Source organism: Mobula birostris, chromosome 5, assembly GCF_030028105.1.
Source record: "Mobula birostris isolate sMobBir1 chromosome 5, sMobBir1.hap1, whole genome shotgun sequence".
Classification (NCBI taxonomy): domain Eukaryota; kingdom Metazoa; phylum Chordata; class Chondrichthyes; order Myliobatiformes; family Myliobatidae; genus Mobula; species Mobula birostris.
Window position 1 is genome coordinate 103,404,396 of NC_092374.1, and position 13,572 is coordinate 103,417,967.

At 42.0% G+C, this 13,572-nt stretch overlaps 1 protein-coding gene across 1 annotated transcript in view; it reads left to right on the forward strand.

Annotated features, from left to right (window-relative positions):
* LOC140198395 (contactin-associated protein-like 5) overlaps positions 1–13,572 on the forward strand; it is a 1,369,276-nt gene that overhangs the window by 58,014 nt on the left and 1,297,690 nt on the right. The window contains exons 2-3 of the mRNA XM_072259488.1: positions 4,849–4,859; positions 5,014–5,124. Of these exons, the coding sequence (XP_072115589.1) occupies positions 4,849–4,859; positions 5,014–5,124 (122 nt within the window). The remainder of the gene's footprint in view (positions 1–4,848; positions 4,860–5,013; positions 5,125–13,572) is intronic.

The following is a 13,572-nucleotide window of genomic DNA, read 5'->3' on the forward strand; positions in this document are numbered from 1 at the left end:
TTATTGACCCCTTCCCGTTTCTAACTTCCACCCATAGAGACTCCGTAGACATTCCCTCCATGATTTCCTGCTTTTCTGCAGCCGTGATACTTTCACTATTCAGCAGTGCCATGCCCCCTCCTGTTTTGCCTCCGTCCCTGTCCTTTTTGGCACTCTAGGTAGCTATTCCAGCCCCTGAGCCGTCCAATTCTCTGTTATGGCCACAACATCATAGCTACAAGTACTGAATCACGCTCTAAGCTCATCCACTTTGTTCATGATACTCCTTGCATTGAAATAGACACATTTCAAACCATGAGTCTGAGCGTATCCCTTCACTATCATTCTGCCTTTCCTTACTCTCATGCTGTCTACAAGCTTTCTTGAGTTGTGAGCCAATTGCCCCTTCCTCTGTCTCATCAATTTGGTTCCCATCCCCCAGCAATTCTCGTTTTAACTCTCCCTAATAGCCTTAGCTAACCTCCCTGCCAGGATATTTGTCCCTCTGGGATTCAGGTGCAACCCGTCCTTTTTGTACAGGTCACACCTGCCCCAAAAGAGGTCCCAATGATCCAGAAATCTGAATCCCTGCTCCCTGCTCCAATCCCTCAGCCATGCATTTATCCTCCACCTCACTCTGTTTCTATACTCACTGTCATGTGGCACAGGCAGTAATCCCGAGATTACTTCCTTTGAAGATCTGCTTCTCAACTTCCTTCCTAACTCCCTGTAGTCTGTTTTCAGGACCTCCTCCCTTTTCCTACCTCTGTTGTTGGTACCAATATGTACCACGACCTCTGGCTGTTCTCCTTCCCACTTCAGGACATCTTGGATGCGATCGGAAACATCCTGGACCCTGGCACCTGGGAGGCAAACTACCATGCATGTTTCTTTCCTACGTCGACAGAATCACCTGTCTGACCCCCTAACTACAGAGCTCCCTATCACTGCTGCCATCTTCTTCCTTTCCTTACCCTTCTGAGCCACAGGGCCAGACTCTGTGCCAGATGCAAAGTCACTGTTATTTCTCCCAGGTAGGCCCTGCCCCCAAACAGTACTCAAACAGGATTACTTATTGTTAAGGGGGACAGCCATTGAAGTACTCTCTAGTCTGACTCTTGCCCTTTCCTCTCCTGCCTGTTTCCCACCTAACTGTCTCCCAAGGCTCCGGTGTTTAAGGGTTTATAGGATGGAGATAAAAATGATACATACTCTTCATATATTGACAGTCAATCTGTTAAAAAATTGTGATAATATCCAGGGATGAGAGTTCAAGTCCAGGCACAACAGACATGCAATTTAAACACATCTAGCTAAGATAGCCACTTCCATACCAGTTATCAGAAATACACATTTGATTTGCTGATATTCTCCATGAAAGGAGATATGCTGGTGTATTTATGTGACCCTAGAATTTTGATGAAATATTTTGATCTTACCTGCTTTCCAGAATGGCACGTAACCATCCTGTTTTGAACAATTGGAGTAGGCAATAGATATGAGTTTTCCCTGCAAAGTTCTTCCGCATTTCTCTCTCGTTTCCACATTTGTTCGGTCAACTGTGTGTAATTGGGTGGCATGAACTCTCTGGGCTGGAGGGACTGATTACCAAACTATATCTCTCAAGTGAAAAAATCTGAGCTTTGGAATGGTGTTTTGCAACAACGCTTACTAAAGTGGTCTGAAAATATTTTACCACTGTGCCTCCTTAATTTAGTTTGTGGATGGGACAATTAGTTATCGCTTTTCAGAGGAAATAAATGAGCGTAATTTGTTTTGAAACTGTTAGCATTTTGAATGAGTGTGTGCACTGTAAGCCATCTGTCATGTCAGAAACTGCATGTGTGATTATTAATGATCTGCCAGACATCACTATTTTCAAACATGGTTACTGCAGAATTCCATCATTGTATATCGGAGCTATGAGGCTGAAACAAACTTCAAAGAGAGGTAGCAGAAGCAGATATTGTGATAACTTTCAGGAGAGGTTTGGATAGGCAGATAGAATTATTTGGTCATAAACACAAGAGATTCTGTAGATTAACATCATAGTTGCCACAGACAGGCTAGGGGGTCTATTCCTATGGCGTACTGTTCTATGTTCATATTAATGTCTGGGAGTGTGGTGATATGAACCATGTCCAGTTCAGGCTTCTCAGTCATTCTTGATTCTTCCAAACTTCCTTGGTGATTGTTTGCAGATATCTATCTCTGTTTTCATTTTCTCCATTCATTTGTCTTTTTGTACAACCATTTCTGACAAAATTAGCGTATAGCAAGTAATCAGGCCCAGACTGTCCATGCTGACCAAGATTCCAACTAAGCTAGTCCCATTTGCCAGCAATCCGCCCATATCCTTCTAAATCTTTCCCAGCCATATATTTGTCTGAATGTTGTTTTGTACCTGACTCAATTACTTTCTTAGGCAGCTCACTCCAGAATGAACTGCACCCGGCAGGAAGTTACCCCTCAGGTGCCTTTTAAATCTTCCCCCACTCACCTTAAACCCATCTCCTTTAGATTTTGGCTCCCCTTTGCAGGATACATTTGCTGTGTATTCACTCTATCTATGCCTTTGCACTATTTGAAATATTGATTTCAATATTTCAAATAGAGACATTTTAAGATATATCTGTCAAGGCAGTGTATTATTCTACTACTGAGCCTATTAACAACCTGTATCAGGACATAGTTCCAGACTTCTTATTCAGGTCTCTCTCCTGGTTAAAATTGTAGCCGAGGAACCATTACAAGTGAGTGCACTTTCATGAAGCAGGCAAGGGACCTGCTCAGTTCTTATTCGTACTTTCTGGTTGCAGTCTCCAGCATCAGTAGACCACAAATTAGCCAGTTACATATCCTTCCATCTAAGCTTGTGATATAATGTATTGAGGGGATGTGGTAAACTATGGGAATAGTGAAGGACAGAAGGAACCTACAGAGGGGTTTAGATTAAAACTAAACAGCCTAGGAAGTACACCCGTACTCCTCTCACCTTCATTTTCTCTGCTGCCTCTACTAACTTTCTTTTCCAGTTCTGATGAAGGGTCCTGTATTTGAAACACTTTTTTTTATCTTTCAACTGATGCTGCCTGACCTACTGAGAGTTTCCAGCCTTCTCTTTTTCATTTCAGATTTGCAGTATTTCTAAAAAGAGTGGAACTTTATCTCCTGGCTGGGCTCATTATAGCCTCCTGGAACCCATGAGTTCAGCAGTTCCAAGCACTTTTTGTTTATTCTGTTCAATCTCAATATATTTGCTTCTTCGTTTGTCCTTCTGCTGTCATTTATTTTGTCATTTAACTTTCTTTCACCATTCCGAGAGTCAAAGAGTCATTGAACACTACGGCACAGAAACAGGCTCTCCAGCCCCCCCGAGTCTATTCCTAACTATTATCCTGCCTAGCCCCATCGACCTGCACCCAGACCATAGCCCTCCATACCCCTCATCCATTTACCTATCCAACTTTCTCCTAAATATTGAAATCAAATCCCCATTCTCCATCTCGACTGGCAGCATGTTCCACATTGTCCAGCTTGGCCGGCAGCATGTTCTACGTTCTCCATCTCAACCGTCAGCACGTTCCATGGTCTCCATCTCGACCGGCAGCACATTCCACGTTCTCCACCTTGACTGGCAGTATATTCCACGTTCTCCACATCGAGTGGCATTAAGTTCCACGTTCTCCATCTTGACCGGCAGCATGGCCCACATTGTCCATCTTGACCGTCAGCATGGTCCATATTGTCCATCTCGACCGTCAGCATGTTCTACATTCTCCATCTTGATCGTCAGCACGTTCCACATTTTCCATCTCGACTGGCAGCACGTTCCACGTTCTCTATCTCAACCGGCAGCACGTTCCACGATCTCCATCTCAACTGGCAGCACTTCTACGTTCTCCATCTCAACCGTTAGCACGTTCCACATTGTCCATCTCAACTGGCAGCACGTTCCATGTTCTCCATCTCAACTGGCAGCATGTTCCACGTTGTCCCCATCCTCTGAGTAAAGAAGATCCCCCTCACTCTCCCTTTGTCTAGGAATAAAGTCCTAGTCTATTTAACCTTTCTCTATTAACAGGTCCTGGCAACATACTTGCAATTTTTTCTGCACGCTTTCAATCTTCTTCATATCTTTATCACTGTTCTCTTCTTCATGACATCTTTCCCTCCATCTCTTCCTGCCCATCCATCTATTCTTCTGACTTTCAAATTTTTCTATCTCTATTTTTTCTGTGTTCTGATGAAATTTTTGTTATACTGAACTCTGGAAAATCCTGATCGAGGAAAAAGGAAAAAGAGATGAAAAGGAATTTTCCCTTCCAGACAGTTCTGATCTTGAAGCATTCTGTATAGATGAAGCCAGGTCATTAAATACATTCAAATATTGCTCTTATGGATGGACAGCTGTGAAGGCCAAATCACTGGCCACATAGAAAGCAGAGTTTGATAGGTTCTTGATTAGTAAGGCTGTCAAAAGTTATGAGGAGAAGGCTGGAGAATGGAGTGGAGAGTGATAATAAGTTGACTATGATGGAATAGCAGAGCAGACCTGATGGGCCAAATGGCATAATTCTGCTCCTATGTCTCAAAGTTTGATGGTCTTATGGATCAAGGGATATGGGAAGAAAGCTGTAAGAGAGGACTGAATTTGAATAGTCATGTTGAACAGGAAGCAGTGTCAAAGGTGTGAATGACCAACTTCTGCTTCTAAGCTCTGATTCTATGAAGCGTTCTCTACTTCTCCTGCCTGATCAGTTGAGTATTTCCAACAGTTCATGGTCATGTTCCAGCATCTCTTGTGCTTTGCTTTCTTAGGCATTTAGGTTTGTTTAGTATGTTAAAGATCATTTTATATTCTCTCAGCTCAACAAATTGCACAGATTTTTGTTCACAGAATGTCAGCAGTTTCAGCTTGGCAATCTTCTAGGTCTCCAGAGGGATAGTTAAAATTCTCTTGTGCACTTGTAAATAGCGGAAACATATTGTGCAGCTAATTAATTTAATGTAATGCTTTTCTTCGTCTGGCAGATGACTGTGATGATCACTTGGTGTCTGATTTGCCTCAGTTGGTGTTCGATTCCTCCTCCGAGTTGTCTAATAGTCACAACCCTGGCTTTGCAAAGCTGAACAGACGAGATGGTAAGACATAATCAACAACTATTCATGTAAATGCCAGCTGTCTTGAATGATAATGAAAAGAAGGGCTTGTCTTCATTTGTGTCAGTTTAATGATGTGTGAAAGGTTCAGCGCTGTAACTTTTCCTTAAAACAATTAATAGAATGGCATTAGACTGTAGGTCCCTTTCTTTTTAAGATCTTTTTCTGGATTCCCATACTTTTTTATTACATGGAGGGCAATCAACCTATGGAGTCTATGCTAGTTCACAGAGTGCATCTATACTCTCACCACTTATCTTTGTAACCTATTCTCCCTACATTTATATGGAATAAGATAGAAGAACTTGTAACACAGTGACAAATTGGAATGTATAATGTGGGCATCACTGAATCATGGCTGAAAGAAGATTATAGCTGGGAGCTTAATGTCCTAGGATACACGTTATATGAAAAGGACAGGCAGGAAGGCAGAGGGGGTGATGCTGCTCTGGTCGTAAAAATGAAACCAAATCATTAGAAAGAGGGAAGCCTTCAAAGGAGAAATTTTGAGAGTGCAGAGTTTGTATGTTCCTGTCAGGATTAAAGGCAAAGTGAATAGGAATAAGGAACCTTGGTTCTCAAGGGATATTGCAACCCTGATAAAGAAGAAGAGGGAGTTGTATGACATGTATAGGAAACAGGGAGTAAATAGGTGCTTGAGGAGTATAAGAAATGCAAGAAAATACTTAAGAAAGTAATCAGGAGGGCTAAAAGAAGACATGAGGTTGCCTTGGCAGTCAAAGTGAAGGATAATCCAAAGAGTTTTTACAGGTATATTAAGAGCAAAAGGATTGTAAGGGATAAGATCAGCGTGGTTGGCTTTGTGCGGAACCAAAGGAAATGGGGGAGATCTTAAATAGGTTTTTTGCGTCTGTATTTACTAAGGAAACTGGCATGAATTCTATGGAATTAAGGGAATCAAGTAGTGAGATCATGGAAATTGTACAGATTGAAAGGGAGGAGGTGCTTGCTGTCTTGAGGAAAATTAAAGTGCATAAATCCCCGGGATCTGACAGGGTGTTCCCTCGGACCTTGAAGGAGACTAGTGTTGAAATTGTGGGGGCCATGGCAGAAATATTTAAAATGTCGCTGTCTACGGGTGAGGTGCTGGAGGATTGGAGAGTGGCTTATGTTGTTCCGTTGTTTTAAAAAGGATCGAAAAGTAATCCAGGAAATTATAGACCGGTAAATTTAACGTCAGTAGTAGGTAAGTTACTGGAGGGAGTTCTAAGAGACAGAATCTACAAGCATTTGGATAGACAGGGACTTATTAGGGAGAGTCAACATGGCTTTGTGCGTGGTAGGTTATGTTTGACCAATCTATTGGAGTTTTTCAAGGAGGTTACCAGGAAAGTGGATGAAGGGAAGGCAGTGGATATTGTCTACATGGACTTCAGTAAGGCCTTTGACAAGGTCCCGCATGGGAGGTTAGTTAGGAAAATTCAGTCGCTAGGTATACATGGAGAGGTGGGAAATTGGATTAGACATTGGCTCAATGGAAGAAGCCAAAGAGTGGTAGTAGGGAATTGCTTCTCCGAGTGGAGGCCTGTGACTAGTGGTGTGCCACAGGGATCAGTGCTGGGTCCATTGTTATTTGTCATCTATATCAATGATCTGGATGATAATATGGTAAATTGGATCAGCAAATTTGCTGATGATACAAAGATTGGAGGTGTAGTAGACAGTGAGGAAGGTTTTCAGAGCCTGCAGGGGGACTTGGACCAGCTGGAAAAATGGGCTGAGAAATGGCCGATGGAGTTTAATACAAACAAGTGTGAGGTATTGCATGTTGTAAGGACAAACCAAGGTAGAACATACAGGGTTAATGGTAAGTCACTGAGGAGTGCAGTAGAACAGAGGTATCTGGGAATACAGATACAAAATTCCCTATAAGTGGCGTCACAGATAGATAGGGTCATAAAGAGAGCTTTTGGTACATTTGGTACATTGGCCTTTATTAATCAAAGTATTGAGTATAAGAGCTGGAATGATATTATGAGGTTGTATAAGGCATTGATGAGGCCAAATCTGGAGTATTGTGTTCAGTTTTGGTCACCAAATTACAGGAAGGATATAAATAAGGTTGAAAGAGTGCAGAGAAGGTTTACAAGGATGTTGCCGGGACTTGATAAACTCAGTTACAGAGAAAGGTTGAATAGGTTAGGACTTTGTTCCCTGGAGCGTAGAAGAATGAGGGGAGATTTGATAGAGGTATATAAAATTATGATGGGTATAGATAGAGTGAATGCAAGCAGGCTTTTTCCACTGAGGCAGGGGGAGAAAGAAACCAGAGGACATGGGTTAAGGGTGAGGGGGAAAAAGTTTAAAGGGAACATTAGAGGGGGCTTCTTCACACAGAGAGTGGTGGGAGTATGGAATGAGCTGCCAGATGAGGTGGTAAATGCAGGTTCTTTTTTAACATTTAAGAATAAATTGGACAGCTACATGGATGGGAGGTGTATGGAGGGATATGGTCCATGTGCAGGTCAGTGGGACTAGGCAGAAAATGGTTTGGCACAGCCAAGAAGGGCCAAAAGGCCTGTTTCTGTGCTGTAGTTTTCTGTGGTTTCTAGGTGACTTGGAGTTGGAAGGTGTTGAATCATTGTGGATAAAGCTAAGAAACTGCAAAGGTAAAAAGACCCTGATGGGTGTTGTATACAGATTCCCAACCAGTAGGATATGGTCTACAAATTACAACAAGAGATAGAAAGTGCATCCCAAATGGGCAATGTTGCAATAGTCATGGGAGATATCAATATTAACGTAAATTAAGGAAGTCAGGTTGGTGCTGGATTCCAGGAGGGAGAATTTCTAGAGGGCCTATGAGATCGCTTTTTGGACCAGCGTGTGATTGAGCCCACTAGGGGATCAGCTACTCTGGATTGGGTGTTGTGCAATGAACCAGACTTGATTTTGAGCTGAAGGTAAAAGAACCCTTAGGGACAAGTTATCATAAGATGATCAAATTCATTCTGAAATTTGAGAAACAGAAGCAAAAGTCAGCTCTGTCACTATTACAGTGGAAGTAAAGGTAATTACAGGGACATGAGAGAGGAGCTAGCTAGAATTGATTGGAAAAGAACATTGGCAGGGATGATGGCAGAACATCAATGGCCAGAATTTCTGGAAGCAATTCAGAAGGCATGGGATATATACATCACAAAGAGGAAGATGTATTCTAAAGGCAAGATGACACAGCTATGGCTAATGATATATAACAAAGCCAGTGTGAAACCCAAAGAGAGGGCATATAATAGAGAAAAATTAGTGGGAAGTTTTAAAAACCGTTGGAAGTCATTAAGAACGTAAAAATGGAATACGAAAGTAAGTTAGCCAGTAATATTAAAAAGGATACCAACAGTTTCTTCAGGTACATAAAGTGTAAAAGAGAGCCAAGAGCAAATATTGGACTGCTGGAAAACAATGCTGGAGAGGTAGTAATGTGGGCAAGGAAATGGAGGATGAACTGGATAATTATTTTGTATCAGTCTTCACTGTGGAAAACACTAGCAGTATGGTGGAAGTTCCAAGTGTCAGGGGTCATGAAGTGTGTGAAGGTACCATTGCTAGAGTGAAGATTCGTGAGAAACTGAAAGGTCTGAAGGTAGATAAGTCACCTGGATTAATGGTGAATACCCCAGTGTTCTAAAAGAGGTGGCTGAAGAGATAGTAGAGGCATTAGTAATGATCTTACAAGAATCACTAGATTCTGGAATGGTTCGGGAAGACTGGAAAACTGCAAAATGTCACTCCACTCTACTCTTCAAGACGGGAGAGAGGCAGATGAAAGGAAATTATAAGGCAGTTCATCTGAGCTCAGTGGTTGAGAAGATGTTGGAGTCGATTATTAAGGATGAGGTCTCAGGGTACTTGGAGGCACAAGATGAAATAGGCTGTATTCAGCATGATTTCCTTAGGGGAGAATCTTGCCTGACAAATCTTTTGGAATTCTTTGAAGAAATATCATGCAGGATAGACAAAGAAGGTAGAAGTTGATAGATTCTTAATTGGACAGGGCATGAAAGGATATGGGGAGAAGGCAGGGGATTGGGGCTGAGAGGAAAATTGGATCAGCTATGACGAAATGGTGGAGCAGACTCGTTGGGCCAAGTGGCCTAATTCTGCTCCTATATCTTATGGACTTATGGTCTTAATTCCATCTCACCTGCTTGAGCGGAAATTTACAATGATCAGTTAACCTATGAACCTACGCGTCTTTAAGTCATAGGAGAAAATCTAAGGGAAATCTCTGATCCAGAAAGAGCCCAAAGGTTGGTGATGTTGAAGATACTGCAGAAGGTTGTCATAGATTACAGCAGGACTTTTACAGGATGTAGGGTTGGGCTGAGAAGTGGTAGATGGCGTTGAATGGGTGGTTTGGCCGTGACATCTGTCACCCCATTGACCGCGAGGGTTCACTCGGCTGATCTGGCTTGCTAGGCATATGTTGCCCTTCCCTCACAGCTCCATATGTGTCCCCTCGATCAGCACTCGATTACAGAGGATGGTCCCCTAGAAAAGCACTGCACTGCCCGTCAACAGAGCTACTTCCCTCCAAGGCCATTTGTGAGATCACTGGAACAATAAGCAGCAGCTCTAGTAGCTGAGCAACTGTGCTGCCCCAGGTCTTTTGTCAAGGATTATTATCGTAACGCATTTTTGCCTGCCCTTCTGTTCACGTTACAGAGTTTTAATTGTGATTACCAATAACATCTCTAAGGAAGAATTTGTGAGCCTAATGTCTTTTGGCTCATTAAAGGACATCCCCTGATACCCTCATCTCCCATTATTATATAAGCCTGCATTTTAAATTATCCCAGAAGTTCAGTATACACTAACCTAATCCAAATCATCCCTATTTCATGAATAAATTCATACTTCATAATATTGAAATGGAAGAGAATTTAAACCTTTTCAGCCATATGGTGTGGATGGATATTAAAAATGCCGCTCCTACTTCTGAAAGACAACAGGAAATCTTCCTGATTTCTTGTTCTGTATTCTCTCCTTAGTAGTTACTGTAGTCAGAATGATTGCTATTCTTTGGAAGAATTTCTACAGCAATGATATATGAAGTAAAAGGAAATTTATCACCCCTCCCCCTTCTCTCTTTCTCCATTCCCCATTCTGACTCCCTTAGTATTATCTATCACCTCACTCTGATGCCCCTCCTTCTTCCTTTTCTATCATGGCCCACTCTCCTCTCCTATCAGATTCCTGCTTCTTCAGCTTTTTAACTTTTCTGCTTATCACCTCCTAACTTCATCAACTCCCTCCTGCATCCACCTACCTTACCCCTCATCTAGCTTCATATCACTCACCAGCTTGAACTCCTTCCACACCCCTCACCTTCTTGTTATGGTTTCTAGCCCACTTCCTCTCCAGTCCTGAAGGGTTTCAGCTCAAAATATTGACTGATTATTCCCCTCCATAGATGCTTCCTGACCTGCTGAGTTCCTCCAGCATTTTGTGTAATTTACTATAGATGTTAAGGAAGAGCTCTTGATTCTGACAGCCCAGTATTTATCACTTAAGTGATTCTAACATGCTGTACTAACCTACCTTCTGTGTTCTAGGTGTCATCTCCATTCATGTTCTAGCCATTGATCGACCCATGTGGCATTAGTTTGGATGAGTGTCACTTTGTCCTGTAGTAGCTACTTCGAAAAATTCACACAACACAAAACTGGGCTAATTCTGCTTCCCTTCATTCCATTTGCCTCACTTTCACTATTTAGTATACCGTGAAGTTTAGCAGAAATTTGCAGGATATTTACAATATTATCGAACCGCAGAGCAAGCCTGATGGGCCAGATAGCCTAGTCCTGCTCCTATTTCTTATGTTCTTACTGAGAATGGTGCAACGAATACCCAGCGAGCGGCAGTACTATTGACAGAAACACCTTGTTAATGAGAAAGGCCAGAGGAGAATGGCCAGACTGGTTCAAGCTGACAGGAAGGTGACAGTAACACAAAAAAACATGTGTTACAACAGTGGTGTGCAGAAGTATGGCTCTGAATGTTCAATACATCAAGCCTTGAAGTGGATGGCCTACAGCAGCAGAAGACCACAGACATACACTCAGTTGTCATTTTACCAGGTGTAGGGGATAGCTAATAAAATGGCCACTAAGTGTAGTAATAGTGGTGGTAGAGCAGTATAGCTCATAGAGCTGCAGCCACACAGGTCCGGCAACGTTGGTTTGATACCGTCTTTAGGTGCTGCTGATGTGCAATCTGCACTCTTTCATCCCATGATTATGTTGGTTTACTCCCACATCTGAGCACGTTCCAGATTAAATGACCACTGGACGTTATCCCTGGTAGGTCGGTAAGTGGCAGAATCTGACAAGAGTTGACAGAAATGTGGGGAGAATAAAATGGGAATCACAAAACTGCAGATGTTCAAAATTTGAAATAAACAAGAAAGTGCTGAAAATACCCTGCAGGTCAGTCAACATCTGAGGAAAAGAAAGAGTTAATGTTACAGGTCACCACAAATGGAAAAGAGAAAAGGTGAGTTGGCTTTCTCTAACAGAAGTTGTGTGAGGGATGGGTAGAACAAAGGGAATACCTCTGATGGGGTAAAACCACATGACTAAACATACAGATAAGAATTGCAGTCAGGAATTTGTTTGCGTGCATGATGTGTTGCTATCACAAGGGTATAGGAAAGTCTCGTAGGCCAGACCACACCAATAATAGTATCTTACCTGATACACAGAGAAATAAAGCATGAGCAATTCCATGTTGAGTCCACTGAGGCTGTAATGTGCCCAAAAGTAATATGAGTGCCTTTATTTATGCTTGTGGTGGGCACAGACAGAAAAGGTCAGAATGGGAGAGTGATGCTGAATTAAAGGGGCAGACAGCTGTTTATAATCCTAATATTCAGCATTTGGGGCATATTTCTTTTGCTTAAATTACAAAGAGAGCTAGGACCGCCACAATGGCATTGTGGTTAGTGCAATTCTGTTAGAGCTTGGGGGGTTCTGGGGTTCATGGTTCAATTCTGGAGTCATTTTGTAAGGAGTTTGTGCATTCTCCCCTAACTGTGTGGCTTTCCTCTGGGTGCTCTGGTTTCCTCCCACAGTCCAAAGCCATACTGGTTCAAAGGTTAATTAGTCATTGTAAATTGTCCTGTAATTAAGCTAGTGCTAAATAGGTGGGATGCTGTGTGGAGTGGTTCGCTGGGTCAGAAGAGCCTGTTCCATGCTGTATCTCTAAATAAATAAATAAATGATAAATAGAAGAGAAACACAAAAAGCTGTCTTTATCTCCAACATCTATTGATCCATTTCAATTCAATATTTCTGTAGTTGATTGGGTTAGCAAATGTTGCAGATGACATTTATGTCAGCAGTGTTATATTTTATCTGCAATGGTCCTAAACAATTCTTGTGCACTTTTTGTCCTGTTCTCTTTTCTGGTCAATTCTAGTCCTCCAAGAGGACTACAACCTTGTCATGGTTTGGAGGCTTGCATGCCTCAATGACCTGGAGAGTAATGTTGGCTGCAGTCAAGCTATATGCTTTGGCTCTTGGTAGGGTCACCCATACTAAACAGATCAAAGGGTAGAGGCCAGACTAAGAGTGATCCACTGGTCCTCCAGGTTCAGGGGTTCAGCTCAGGCCTGACAACGTTAACGTCAAAAAAGACTGTTACAGAAACAGCAATGAAGAGTCCTTCTATATCTGTGTGTGATAGTATATGGCCAAGACAGGGAGATGGAGGATTTCATTGCTGCCCTAAATACCAGCGGCATAATAGGCAATAACCAAATGCTTTGTGTGATCTTCAAATTTGACCATTTTAAACGTCTGATTCAAAGAAATTAATGCAAATTAGAAACAATCTGGTGCCAAGATGAGTCAAAGCACTTCAAAAAGTAATTTATTGCATGAATCATCTTTGAGAGGTTTGGAAGTGAAAGGAACTGGATTAATAATAGTAAACTCATTCCGCATCTTTTTATTCATATTCAGAAATCCAGTTTTGTTTTTGTGGATTTGAAGCAATCCATGTTCATCTTTAATTTTATTTTAAGACCATAAGACCATGTGACATAGGAGCATAATTACACCATGTAGCCCATTGAGTCTACTCCACTATTCCACCATGGCAGATTTATTATCTCTCTCAACCCTATTCTCCTGTCTTCTCCCCGTAACCTTTGGTGCCCTGATGTTTCAGGAACTTATAAACCTCTAATTTAAATACACCCAATGTCTTGGCCCCCACAACCATCCGTAGCAATGAATTCTACAGGTACACTACCCTCTGGCTAAAGAAATTCCTCCTCATCTCTGTTATAAAAGGATGTTCCTATTCTGAGTCTCTGCCCTCCTGTCCTGGACTTCCCCACTATAGAAACCTCCTCTCCATAGCACACTATGTAAACCTTTCAATATTCAATAGTTTTCAATGAGA